At 44.1% G+C, this 13531-nt stretch overlaps 1 protein-coding gene across 1 annotated transcript; it reads left to right on the top strand.

Moving 5' to 3' along the window:
- Nucleotides 1-929: 929 nt before the first annotated feature.
- SPMAP1 (sperm microtubule associated protein 1) lies at nt 930-10926 on the top strand. Its single transcript, XM_077490963.1, has 3 exons — nt 930-1280; nt 5092-5191; nt 10470-10926. The coding sequence occupies exons 1-3, from the start codon at nt 1014-1016 to the stop codon at nt 10625-10627; spliced, it is 525 nt and encodes a 174-aa protein (XP_077347089.1). The 5' UTR covers nt 930-1013; the 3' UTR covers nt 10628-10926.
- The last annotated feature ends 2605 nt before the right edge of the window (nt 10927-13531 follow it).

The following is a 13531-nucleotide window of genomic DNA, read 5'->3' as shown; positions in this document are numbered from 1 at the left end:
TGGATTGTGTCTATATGAGCAGTTTATAAGAGTGAGTGGCTGAGTGTATGGGTGTTTGCGCAGCTGCACACCCTGATCTTAGACAACGTTGTCTTTATTTTAGTTGTGGTTGGTGAAGGTATTATTGGTTACTAATTTTTGTAATGGTGCTAATTTTCTAATTAAAGCTGTGTTTTTTATTTAACCAGAGTGTCCTACTTTGTGACTGTCTTGGTAGACATTGGGGTTTATTTACTAAAAGCAAATCCACTTTGCACTACAAGTGCCCTTGGAAGTGCAGTAGCTGTAGATCCGAGGAGGACATGCAAGGAAAATAAAAAACAGCATTTTTGCTTGCACATGATTGAATGATAAAATTAGCAGAGCTTCCCCTCATTTCAGTGCTTCCCCTCAGATCTACAGCGACTGCACTTACATGTGTACTTGCAGTGCAAAGTGAATTTGCTTTTAGTAAATCAACCCCATTGTCTCCCCTTTTTTTGTATGTATGGGCAGGCCAATTGTACCCAGGTAGATCTATCAATCAACTTGGGTACAACCAGCATGTCAGATTTTACATGCAATTATTGCCAGTACCCTCCCCCACTCGGGTGAACACAATAGCTCCACTGACTGTACAGATGGGGTTATCAAGCGATTTTATTTCCGTGGTTGCAGGAAGGAAAAACGCACCTATGGCCCGGTTGTATTTAGAGCTAATATTACAATTATTTATGTTGATTAGGAAGTGCCAACATGATATTATAATTATTATTATTATTTCAAAGGGAAGTGGAAGAGAAGTTGTCTGGCCAGTAGTGAGGTGTCGGACTTTGTGTATGTGAGTGTTGCTCGGGAAGCTAATGGTGACTGAAGGGTCATTGTTGATGAAAGCCTCCTGTACTTTTGTTTCTGTGTGTTCCTAGCAACCCCTCCTCAGCTGTGCTGTGCATTCCATTCCATTCCATTGTGCATTGAGCAGGAGGCAGGTAGACCTGCAGATCTCTTCACACTTCACATTCCAAGCTGTGCCAATGGCTGAGTCAGCTCCATCTCCCAGGAGGATCAAATCCTGGCATTTGAGTCGCTTCGCCCCTTCTCCTTCTCTTGCTGAAATCCAGATGAGGGAGAAGAGGTTTGTCTTGGATTGTGTGGCTGTTGAGCGTATTTCTAAAGACTACAGCGTCTCCTTACCGAAGCTTGGCTCTGTTATCCCGCCGTACAATTCACAGAAGGACTACCATGTACGTGGCTATTTCCTGGCCAGGCCTGTGCCACCAGTACTGAAGAAAACTGGACAGGTGAGTAAAGGCTTCCATCTGCTCCATCCCTCCTTTCTGCACCTCCTTGAGGTCTGACCTGTAGCTTTGCTTTTTTTAACCAGCTATGTAATATTTAAGGGTTTGTTTACTCTAGCAATTGAGGGGGTGGTAAAACCCTGCAGTTGTGCTAAGTTTTTAGCGCCCCTCAACTACCCCCCCCTTTTAGCTGTAGCGATTAATTGTGATGCTTTGCAGCTGCGTCAGGAAAATGTTCCTCCTGTCATTTGTGACATAACTAGTACCTATTTGCAGGTCCCTCTACCTGTGGTGATCGCTACTGGACACAGGCAAAATGTACGAACTGTCATTATAGTGAACGGGGCCGGCAGCTGCACTCATCCGCTGGGAGCTGCAGGAGGAACGGCCACTATAATTTCCCCCAGCTCTAATCGCCAGTGTGAATGTAGCCTACGTATGGAAAGTGGGCGGGGGGCTTTAGGGGGCCTGGCCATCTGGGGAAAGTCTTTTCCTTATGCAAACACATTGGGGGTTATTTACGAAAGCCAAATCCACTTTGCACTGCAAGTGCACTTGGAAGTGCAGTCGCTCTGAATCTAAGGGGTAGATCTGAAATGAGGGGAAGCTCTGCTGATTTTTTTATCCAATCATGTGCAAGCTAAAATGCTGTTTTTTATTTTCCTTGCATGTCCCCCTCGGATCTACAGTGACTTTACTTCCAAGTGCACTTGTAGTGCAAAGTGGATTTTCCTTTAGTAAATAACCCCCATTGTGTGTTCCTCTAGCAGACTATTTTAGAGATGCGCTCAGTAAAGAGGATGTGTCAAACCTACAACACATAATGTGCATACTAGACTTGCTTGCAATTTGTTGGCAGGGATAGGACATATATAGGTAGACCATGCACTTTTTAAAATGTAAATTATTCATTACAGCAAAGTAACAAAAACAAAGGAGTTTGGAAGCTGAAAGAGAAGAATGTGGACAAGAAGAGGAGGCTGGAGACAGAGAATGGAATGTGAAAACAGACAGGGAGGAGTGGAAGCAGGGACAGAAGTGTAGAGGAAAGGACAACAGTTTGGAGGCAAAGCTAAGAGCGTGGAAGCAGAGAGATTAGCGTGGAGGCAGAGAGAGGAGCGTGGAGGCAGAGAGAGGAGGCAGAGAGAGGAGGCAGAGAGAGCAGCGTGGAGGCAGAGAGAGGAGCGTGGAGGCAGAGAGAGGAGCGTGGAGGCAGAGAGAGGAATGTGGAAGCAGAGAGAGGAGCGTGGAAGCAGAGAGAGGAACATGGAGGCAGAGAGAGGAGCATGGAGGCAGAGAGAGGAGCATGGAGGCAGAGAGAGGAGCGAGGAGGCAGAGAGAGGATTATGGAGGCAGAGAGAGGAGGCAGAGAGAGGATTGTGGAAGCAGAGAGAGGAGGCAGAGAGAGGAGCGTGGAGGCAGAGAGAGAAGCATGGAGGCAGAGAGAGGAGCGTGGAGGCAGAGAGAGGAGCGTGGAGGCAGAGAAAGGAGTGTGGAAGCAGAGAGAGGAGGCAGAGAGAAGAGCGTGGAAGCAGAGAGAGAAGGCAGAGAGAGGAGCATGAAAGCAGCGAGAAGAGCGTGGAGGCAGAGAGAGAAGCATGGAGGCAGAGAGAGGAGCGTGGCAGCAGAGAGAGGATTGTGGAGGCAGAGAGAGGAGGCAGAGAGAGGAGCGTGGAAGCAGAGAGAGGAGGGTGAAAGCAGAGAAAAGGGGCAGCGAGAAGAGCGTGGAAGCACAGAGAGGAGCGTCGAAGTAGAGAGAGGAGCGTGTAAGCGGAGAGAGGAGTGTGGAGCCAGAGAGAGGATGCAGAGAGAGGAACGTGGAAACAGAGGGAAGAGCATGGAAGCAGAGAGAAAAGCGTGGAAGCAGAGAGAGGAGCGTGGAAGCAGAGAGAGGAGCGTGGAAGCAGAGAGAGGAGCATAGAAACAGAAAGAGGAGGCAGAGAGAGGAGCGTGGAAGCAGAGAAAGGAGTGTGGAAGCAGGGAGATCAGGCAGAGGCAGAGAGAGGAGTATGGAGACAGGGAGAGGAGTGTGGAGCCAGGGACAGAAATATGTAGACAGGGAGAGGAGTGTGGAGTCAGGGAGAGGAGTGTGGAGTCAGGGAGAGGAGTGTGAGAAAAAGAGTAAAATGTGCAGGTGGGGAAAAGGAGATCCTCAGAAAGGGAAGGAAGTCTGTACCCAAACACTACCATAAACAAAAGAGAAAAGTTCTGCATAGAGAGTAAAGTTAATCACTAGCAAAAAAATTGATATACGAGTTCCAAAAACATTATGTCTGCAACAAAAAAATTGTATTAGTGTAATGCCGTGTACACACGATTGGAATTTCGGCCAGAAAAAGACAGATGAGAGCTTCTTGTCTGAAAATGCAACCCTGGTGTGTGCTCCATCAGACTTTTGCTGACTAAATTTCCGCCAGCAAAAGTTTGAGAGCAGGTTCTCAATTTTTCAGTCGGAAAAAGTTCAGATCAGAAATTCGGATTGTCTGTAGCAATTCCGACGTGCAAAATTCCTACACATGCTCAGAAACAATTTAATGCATGCTCTGAAGTATTGAACTTAATTTTCTCGGCTCGTTGTAGTGTTGCACGTCACCGCGTTCTTGACGGTCGAAAAGTTCAGCAAATGTTTGTGTGACCGTGTGTATGCAAGCTGAGCTTGAGCGGAATTCCATTGGAAAAACCATCCAAGATTTTTCAGACGGAAAATCCACTTGTGTGTACGGGGCATAAATGTAGCACCTAAAATTAAAATGATGATAAAGTGATGAATGATGCAAATAACTCAACTACTCAACAACTCCCTCTGAGCACAGCTCCCTCCCCGCCAGTCTCCAAATACTCAGTACCGCCAATATAAAGCATTGCCGTAACATAAACAGGACAGAGAGAGAAGCTCTTATAGTGTAGTATGTAAAAGCTTTTTATTAAAATTGCATCAATAAAAACATACATAAGCCATTTCAAAAACCCCACTGCCTATCAGGAGCACTGTGTGATGTCAACAGGCACCAACCCCACCGGCCTGTTTTAAATTGGCGGTGCTGGGTCTCCTTTAGACCCAGACTGGCGGGAAGCAAACTGTGTATAGAGTTAGAGATTCATCCAGCTCGGCACCGTGTATACATGCTGTTTGCCTCTGACTGGGGCTATAAATCTCGGTGCTGCATTTACCCAATATCTGTTAGGAATTTGCATACATAGATTCCTTGCAGTTCGCCTCACCAACTATTAGTGATGACTTCAATAGTTACTTAAAGAAATGTTATTGGCCTTCAAAAAATAAGAAAAAACATGAATATATACAGTACTTTATATTATTCCATTTTACCTTTATAAGGTTTTTTTGTCATTGATAATAATGCACATTGTTTGACCACCAAGCTCATCCCACCTGGCTCCAGACATTTTCTTAAGCGAGCCATAGGGGAATTTGATTGTTGGGTTCAGTATGACTTATAAGAAAGTATGATATTTTTATTTCTTTTGTATGCCTTTTTTGCTGTGGTTTAGATATCTGTAAATGCATGAAAATGTTTCAGGAAGTATTAAATCTATTGTACATGTGAAATAATGAGACTAGGACCAGATGGTGATAGAGACATGATTTCAAATGGTGTCTCTGTTTGCCATCTCAAATATGTATGTTTAGTGTTCTTTGACTACGTCAATGTGTTAAGCTGACCCTGAGCTCCGGGTTATTGATGTTTAATCATACGGTATCTACATTTCTGAATGAAAGATTTTGAGATTTTCATTTCCATGCACCTCTCATTGGGGTTTCATGTGAAAAACTCTTTCTTCTATTTCTTTGCAGTCAAATGGAGGCACATCAACTTATGGTGAACTGGCTGACCGATTCCAGTACAAAGGCGCCGCTGCTTTCTACCTACTGAGCCGGAATAATAGCGGGTCAGGTATGTTAATCAAGTGAGAGGTCTGCAATCCACCCTTCCCACCTCCTGCAACACCTTATTGGTCCATCAATATGATAGACGGTTAATCTTGATGACCAATAGAGAGCTGGGGTAGAGGCAAGACCAACCTTTGATTTCCTTATAAAAGTCATAGATGAGATCACCCAAAGATGGTCCATGCAGGGCAAAGCAACTGGTTCACTTAAACGCCAGCCCCTGCGGTTACTTATACCTAAATTCCATACACTCCCCCTGGCTCTCATATATACCTGGGTAAGTGAAGTGACATACCTGGCATTATGGGGGATATTCTTTCCTTTCACAGATGTGACAGTACTGGTGATTGGTCAATTGGGGGCTAACCCCTACCATGTGGGGAGTATTCAGAGCTCCAGGACTACTTTGTGGATGGGCAATCTGGCATTTCTAGGGTTTGCCAAAGAAACTGGTCTATGTAGGACTATATGGGGGGGGGGGGGGGGTAACTGATGAGCTTTCCTACATTTATGGAGCTTATTCTTCCACTTACGATGATCACTAAACTATTAACACCCATCCTGAGCTCTTTCTACTCTTGAGCCTTCCCAAGCAACCTCATTCTCTCCTCATTAGATTAAATGACGCTTCCACCATAAGCATGACTTCAGCTTCCAGCATGTGGCATCTCAGGCCTTGTTTAGACACCTCGTGCTCAGACTCTGAGGTTGCTAATACCTCTATAACAGTGGTCATCAACCCTGTCCTCAGGGCCCACTAACAGGCCAGGTTTTATGTATTACCTTGGGGAGATGCAGATTAGATTACTGAAATCACTGAGCAGAAAATATCATCTGTGATGTATTTCAGTTATCTTGCAAACCTGGCCTGTTAGGCCCTTTCACACATGCGGACCGTATGTCTGTATTTCATCCATCCATTTGTGGATGAAATATGGACATACATGCATCCTTATGGGATAGCGGGTGTCTGCCTAGAGGCGATTCAGTTCGCATTGTGCGCTATATAAGTATTTCATTCATTCATTCATGCGGATGAACATCCGCAGACACCCGATATCGTCTGCCTCCGCAATTGTCCGATTCTGCAGATGGAGGAAAATCCTATTTTTCTATCCGTCTGCAGAGCGGATCAGATGAACACGGACAGACGGTCCGTGCTCATCCGATCCTCCATAGAGGAGAGCAGGGAGCTGACAGGGCGGTCCCTGCACAGTGTGCGGGGACTGCCCTGTTATCCGCCGGCTCAGCGGGGACAACGGAGCGATCCCCGCTCAGCAAGCGGATCATCGCGGGGCGGATCATTATGGATCCGTCCCGTGTGGAAGGGGCCTTAGTGGGCCCTGAGGACAGGGTTGATGACCACTGCTCTATAACACATGGATCACAGGAGTGATGGTCGGCACTCGGAATAGTATCCAAAAATGATCTTCCTTTATTGAAAACGCATGTAGAATCGCTGTAAAACAGCCAATGCCTTTTGGCCGTCAGGCCTTAATCATGGCTGATATAAAGTGACATAACCAACCTTTAAATAGTGCACTAAAAGGTCACATAACCAAAAACACACGTGAATTAAAATACAATATACTATAAACAAAACACAAAAGGAACAGAAGAATGGCTCATGCGATCATAGAGCAAGTGGAAAAATTGAAAAAGAAGAATATCCTTAAGATCACTATGTTGTATGCTCCAGCATAATATAATAAAGTTATAAATGATAAATTAATTAAAAGCTCCTATTGATATAACTGCATATAAATGCACATATTCTTAGTGTACCGTATATACTCGAGTATAAGCCGAGATTTTCAGCCTCTTTTTTGAGGCTGAAAGTGCCCCCCTCGGCTTATACTCGAGTCATCGCTGTCTGCCCGCTCGATCAGCGTGTCGAGCAGACAGACAGCGGCCATTCTATTCAAAAGCCGCGCCTCCGGCTCCGCCTTCGCCTGTGATAGGCGGAACACTGAATTTCCCAGCAGCCTGTGTTCCGCCTATCACGGACATCGTATCATCCTCGTACTACGGACGAGGATGATACGACGTCAGTGATAGGCGGAACACAGGCTGCTGGGAAATTCAGTGTTCCGCCTATCACAGGCGAAGGAGGAGGCGCGGCTTTTGAATTTTACAATGGCCGCCGAAGAGGGCACGGGACGGAGGCAAGGCAAGGCAAGGCAAGGCAAGGCAAGGCAAGGCAAGGCACGGCACGGCACGGGACGGGACGGGACGGGACGGAGGCAAGGCAAGGCACGACACGACGGCAAGGCACGGCACGGGACGGAACGGAGGCAAGGAGGCAAGGCACGGGACGGAGGCTCGGGACAAAGGTAGGCTGGACACACACACACACACACACACACACACACACACACACACACACACACACACACGGATACACACACACACACGGATACACACACACACAGGGATGGGTGGATGGATGGATGGAGACACACACAGGGATGGGTGGATGGATGGAGACACACACAGGGATGGATGGATGGAGACACACACACACAGGGATGGATGGATGGATGGAGACACACACACACAGGGATGGATGGATGGACACACACACACACAGGGATGGATGGACGGACACACAGGGATGGACGGACACACAGGGATGGACGGACACACAGGGATGGACGGACACACACACAGGGATGGACAGGCATGTCTCACCCTCGGCTTATACACGAGTCAATAAGTTTGCCAGTTTTTTTGGGGGTAAATTGGGGGCCTCGGCTTATATTCGGGTCGGCCTATACTCGAGTATATACGGTACATATTAGAAGCACAAAAGCTGCCGACATATTAGAAAAAAAATCCACATCCCATCTGTGATTTAAACCCTGAGGGATGCGGGTCTGCACCTTTGTATCCAACGCACTTCACATTCCAATACCTATCCCCTCTTCTACCTGCAGGTAAGACCCTCTCCACGCCACAGAAAGAGAAGGAAGACATATATCCATTGTGTATGTCTCCAAAATGTTTGGACACATTTGAGATATTCCTGATGTTGGTGTTCAAACTGTCACAAAAATGTTCCAAAATATTCTAACGCAAGGGTCGCATTGTGCAACCCACATACAGCACTTTACACACTTCATATTGCAGGAAATACACTATATGGTCTGTTTTCTTTTTTTTATTTGGGCATGTGAACTTTTAGTGCACTATTTAAATGTTGGTTATGTCATTTTATATCAGCCACGATTAAGGCCCCACAGCCGAAACACGTTTGTTGTTTTACAACGATTTTGTACATGTGTTTCCAATAAAAGGAAGATTATTTTTGGATGATATATTAAGTGCCGACCATCCTTCCTGAGATCCGTTGTCTAGACTATTGGTTGGGGGGCATTAAAAATGTGCAGTTGCGCTGTGTTTTTATCCTCCTGTCTCCGGCTCCCAGCAATTGTATACGGCAAGCACCGGCAAGAAGAAAGCAGAGAGAGTAGAGACATGTCTGCAATCCCATCGGGAACTCAATAATGTAAAATAGAAATAGCGACAATTCTTCTTTTAAATAGTTTTTATAAACGAATGCTCCTTGTTATATATTTCCATTAACCCCTGTACTGTATTACTAACCCGGTTTCATACTGATCCAATGGTTTCAGTATTTTCCAAGTCACTGGCCTCGAACAAACATGCAGTTTAGAAATTATGACCTCACTCTGACATCACTTGCTGCATATTTGTATCAGGTCAGTGACTCCAAAACTATTGAAGCCAGTGGGAGCCAGGCAACTAGCAATTTTAGAAGACATCAGAAATGGCAGCCCTGCTTTTCTTTAAACCTGAACTCCAAGCAATACGCAAATAAAATATAAATATACAAGAGCTGTTTTATCTGCCGTAAAGTTTATATCTTTCTGCCCATCATTCCTAAAATGTACAAAACTCTGCCATACAGCACAATTCTGTTTGGTGAGGTAGGGAAGCAGCTCTTTATCTGCTGCAGTTTCACGTTCACTTACAGGTTCGCTTTCCACACTCCCACACTGTGACTGGACAGTGATGGAGAAGCAAGCAGCATGCAGGGAGGCGCTGCTGCAGTAAACACTCAAAGTCCTGTTGCAGACAACAGAACTGTATTGAAATGTAAAGTGTTACTAAACCCACAAAAGTAAAAACAGTCTGTATATGCAGTAAACCATGCCTGTTATACACTGTGGAATCGAAGAGGTTAGTCTTGCGCATTGTGTAAAAATGCTGTTTGATCCTATCTTCTCTGATTCTCCCCTTCTTCCACAGTCCCCAAACCACCTCCTGTTAGAACAAAGCCTTGAGGGCACTCTGCACATGCTCAGTTTGGTGTGTATTGCTAGAGAAGTGATTTTTTTCTTGGGAGAGTGCATTTGATCAGTACAGGGCCAATCCGCACTGCTCAAACAGAGGGTCAGGGGTCCTGCAACTTCATAGGACAATCAGAGGAGAATAAAAACTCCTGCTACACACTTTAATCATTCACTAATAGAAGTCACAAGACTGTTATATACTGCTGATGAGAAAATATATTTAGCAGTTTATATTTACTAAAATAATTGCATTTCCATGCTCTGCGTACGGTCGGAGGCTTCCAGGAAGGACTGCATGTCCCTGCGCTGTCCCTACTCCTCAGGAACCTCTCCCTAATGCTTAGCATTGTCACTGATAGACGTGGCCTGTCTCTACACTACTCACATGTGAAATGTGCGCCAAGCCCGGGTGCAAGGGTCTTAGATTCTGCTAGACCCAAGATGGCCACCCGAGTCACATGGGGTGCCAGCATCCAATCAGATAGTTGCTCCAGTGACCCAGGAAACCGTAGTGAGGAACCAGGTTCCTCTTGACTTGCTCTCCCTCTGCAGTGTCGCTGTGGTTTGAGCGCCACATGGAGTAGAGAAAGCAGACTGCACCTGCCTACAAGCACATTGATGAGCTCATCTTTCTGTTACTCTGCATTCTCTTCCAATCAGCATACTTGCAGTGCAATACACCTACTTGTGCTGCTTCTCTCTCCCCCTTGCTGAACTCTGCTGTACAGTGGACTGCAAGAGGCTAATACCAAGTCACATTCAGGTAGCATTTTCAAAAATACAATGATTAATAATTACAGAGTGTTTTTAAAGTGTGCCTTCCATATCTGCCTGGAGATTAGATTTAAAGAATAATTTATATTATCATAGACTTTTCTGTATTGACATCTGTTGGTCTGATCAAATGTGAGGCTTGTGATCCTCCGTATGGCGCACCGCCTTATCAATATGCCTGTCATGTCCCAGGTCACTCAGCAGAACACACCAGCGGTCATGGTCAGTTCTTGTCGTCCGTCAAACCTGTAATCGGCTACAATGGACTCTATGGGTACAGAAGAAACACCCCGTCCCTGCGCAGAATGCCCTCAGCATTCGGGATTGTCACCAAGTCAGCTATTTACTAAATAAAGAGATAATGTTCTGTCTTTGCAAGAAGCATGTGAGCAACATTTTGTGAGCTTGATGAGTGTAACGCCTTTTCTTTATGTTGGTGGAACAGACAGTGCTGTGCGTTTTCTAATGTCGTGAAATCGTCAACATTAACGTATTTGTCCGTACAAGAGTCATTTTCTGTAACGTCTTTGTTTGCATCCACACCAATGTGTTTCAATAGCAGACCGACCCTCTGCCACTGAATTCTGTTATGTTTATTGGCACTCATAAAAAAATATTTTTTATAAAATATATTACCCTTGTTGCCCAAGGCAAGTGTGTACTTTTTTTTTTTTTGGGGGGGGGGGGGCAATCGTGTGTATTCAGAAAAAAAAAAAGTATTTTGCATTGCCCAGCAAAAGATTATACAGCAACCACTGATATGAAGACATCTGTTAATCAATGATTGAACCCAAGACTAAAAATGTAGCACAACCTAACAGTGCATAAATGTGTTGACCACATTTGTTTTCTATTTTTTTAAGCTAAAAACAATTTCAGCAAATACAGAAAATGGCTGTTGCCAATGGAGGGGAACAAAGGCAAACTTGTGTACAGCTTACCCCCCCCCCCAAATATAGGGTCCCCTGGTCCCCTGTTCCCAGTGCCAGTGACTTTCTGGGCATCACCACAATCCCTGGCACATCAAGGCCAAAGGGTGAATATTAATTATAGCAACACACAGTAAATTAAATAGTAACTCCATTTTTGTGGGGAAAAAATAGCAAATAAAAAAAATAATAATATAACGTATACAATTGCTACACAAGCCATTGTAACTGAAAGTTATTAAAAATTACCTTTCCTTTTCAATCAGCAGCTCTGTAATTTCCTGTAAAATGCAATGCAATATGGCGACCTGGAGGTACACGGATTGCGTACAGAACGCCCCCCAGAAACACCATTTTCTGCTTGTGCTGCGATTGGCTCACTGATCATCATATAAGATGCAAGTCAGATTTTTGGCATCCTCTGCAGCAAAAATTTCATTTTTAGTGAAATATTCCCAATCACATCTAAAGGGAGGCAGACCCTGCAATTTTCTCTCATTAGAGACCTGCAGGTGCAGCAGCTGATTGATAATTTTGAAACCACTCCTATTAGATACATTTTCCACATGGACACAGACAAACACACAGGGATTTCTTCAGAATAACAAAAGGTAGGAATCTGCAACATAGTTTGTTAAAATCCTTGTAATGTTTTTTTCTCAACAAAAGTAGAATTATTCTAATAACCAAAAAAATGTATCTATTAATCTATCCAATCAACAGCCAAGAACCCCTTAGCAGAGAGACAGCGTGTCCCCGTGGGATAAGTTCGAGGGCTCAGGTAAGTAAAACAGGGGGGTGGTCACTGACGGCTGTTTTTTCACGGTGAAAAAACATGAACCTTTACAACCCTTTGATGTTAGCTGTAAGCAAAAATCACATACGGGAAAGATAAAAACACTTCATTTCAAGAGAGCAAATTATCCAAGGATGAGGACTGCTCTCCATGACCTAGACTGGGAGAGAATATTGGCATCAATGGGCACAGAACAGAAATGGGAATTCTTCAAAAAGACTGTTTATGAACTCACTGCAAAGTATATTCCCATGGGCAATAAGTTTAAAAGGCTAAAAATAAAACCTATGTGGCTCACGGCCAAAGTTAAAAAAGCTATAAACTATAAGAAAAGAGCTTTAAAAAAATATAAAAATGAAGGAACACTACTGTCATTTAAATGTTACAAAGAATATAACAGAATATGTAAAAAGGAAATCAAGAATGCAAAAATTCAAAAGGAAAGACAGATTGCAAAAGATAGTAGGAGAAACCCCAAACAATTCTTCAAATATATTAATAGTAAAAAGGTCAAGTCTGAGCATGTAGGCCCTTTACAAAATAATCTGGAGTGGGTGACTGGGGACAAAGAGAAGGCTAATTTATTGAATACTTTCTTTAGCTCTGTGTATACAAAGGAGCATGGGGGAGCTCATGTCCATAATAGGGGTGGTAGTGCCACAGCCCCAAATCCACAATGACTCAAAAGTGATATGGTCCAGAAATATTTGGACAGAATAAAGGTGGATAAAGCACCTGGACCTGATGGCATCCACCCACGGATCCTAAAAGAATTGAGCTCTGTAATTTCAAATCCATTGTATCTAATTTTTAGGTTAAAATTAATTAATGACAGGAATAGTACCACTGGATTGGCGCAGGGCCAATGTGGTGCCTATATTTAAAAAGGGAACAAAGTCTTTACCAAGTAACTATAGACCTGTTAGTTTAACTTCTATAGTTGGGAAGCTACTGGAGAGATTAATAAAAGACCACATAGACGAGTTCTTCCAGGAAAAAAATATTTTAAGCAACAGACAGCATGGATTCATGAAAGACAGGAGTTGTCAGACAAACCTGATTTCTTTTTATGAGGAGGTAAGTAAAACCTTGGACAGAGGGGTGGCGGTGGACGTGGTATACTTGGATTTTGCAAAATCGTTCGATACAGTTCCGCACACATGGCTCATGTGTAAGGTAAAGTCTACAGGTTTGGAAATATCAGTTTGTAAATGGATAGAAAACTGGCTAAAAGACAGAATTCAGAGAGTAGTGGTTAATGATTCTTACTCTGAATGGTCTAAGGTTATCAGTGGTGTACCCCAAGGTTCAGTGCTGGGACCCTTACTTTTTAATATCTTTATAAATGATTTTGGGTCTGGGATACGAAGTAACATTTCCGTCTTTGCAGATGACACCAAGCTATGCAGTGGAATAACGTCCTTACAGGATGTCTCCAATTTACAAGCCGACCTCAATGCTCTGTCTAATTGGGCGACTATGTAATGTAAAGTTATGCACTTGGGGGCTAAGAATATGCATGCATCATA

Source organism: Lithobates pipiens, unplaced genomic scaffold (assembly GCF_037356315.1).
Source record: "Lithobates pipiens isolate NorthernLeopardFrog02 unplaced genomic scaffold, aLitPip1_a1.2 Scaffold_19, whole genome shotgun sequence".
NCBI lineage: Eukaryota > Metazoa > Chordata > Amphibia > Anura > Ranidae > Lithobates > Lithobates pipiens.
This window is presented reverse-complemented; position numbering and strand designations above follow the sequence as displayed.

Coding starts and splice junctions, on each gene's coding strand:
- SPMAP1 (XM_077490963.1), top strand. CDS start 1,014: ATGGCTGAGTCAGCTCCATCTCCCAGGAGGATCAAATCCTGGCATTTG. Junction 1,281..5,091: donor TACTGAAGAAAACTGGACAG/GTGAGTAAAGGC, acceptor ATTTCTTTGCAG/TCAAATGGAGGCACATCAAC. Junction 5,192..10,469: donor CCGGAATAATAGCGGGTCAG/GTATGTTAATCA, acceptor GTCATGTCCCAG/GTCACTCAGCAGAACACACC.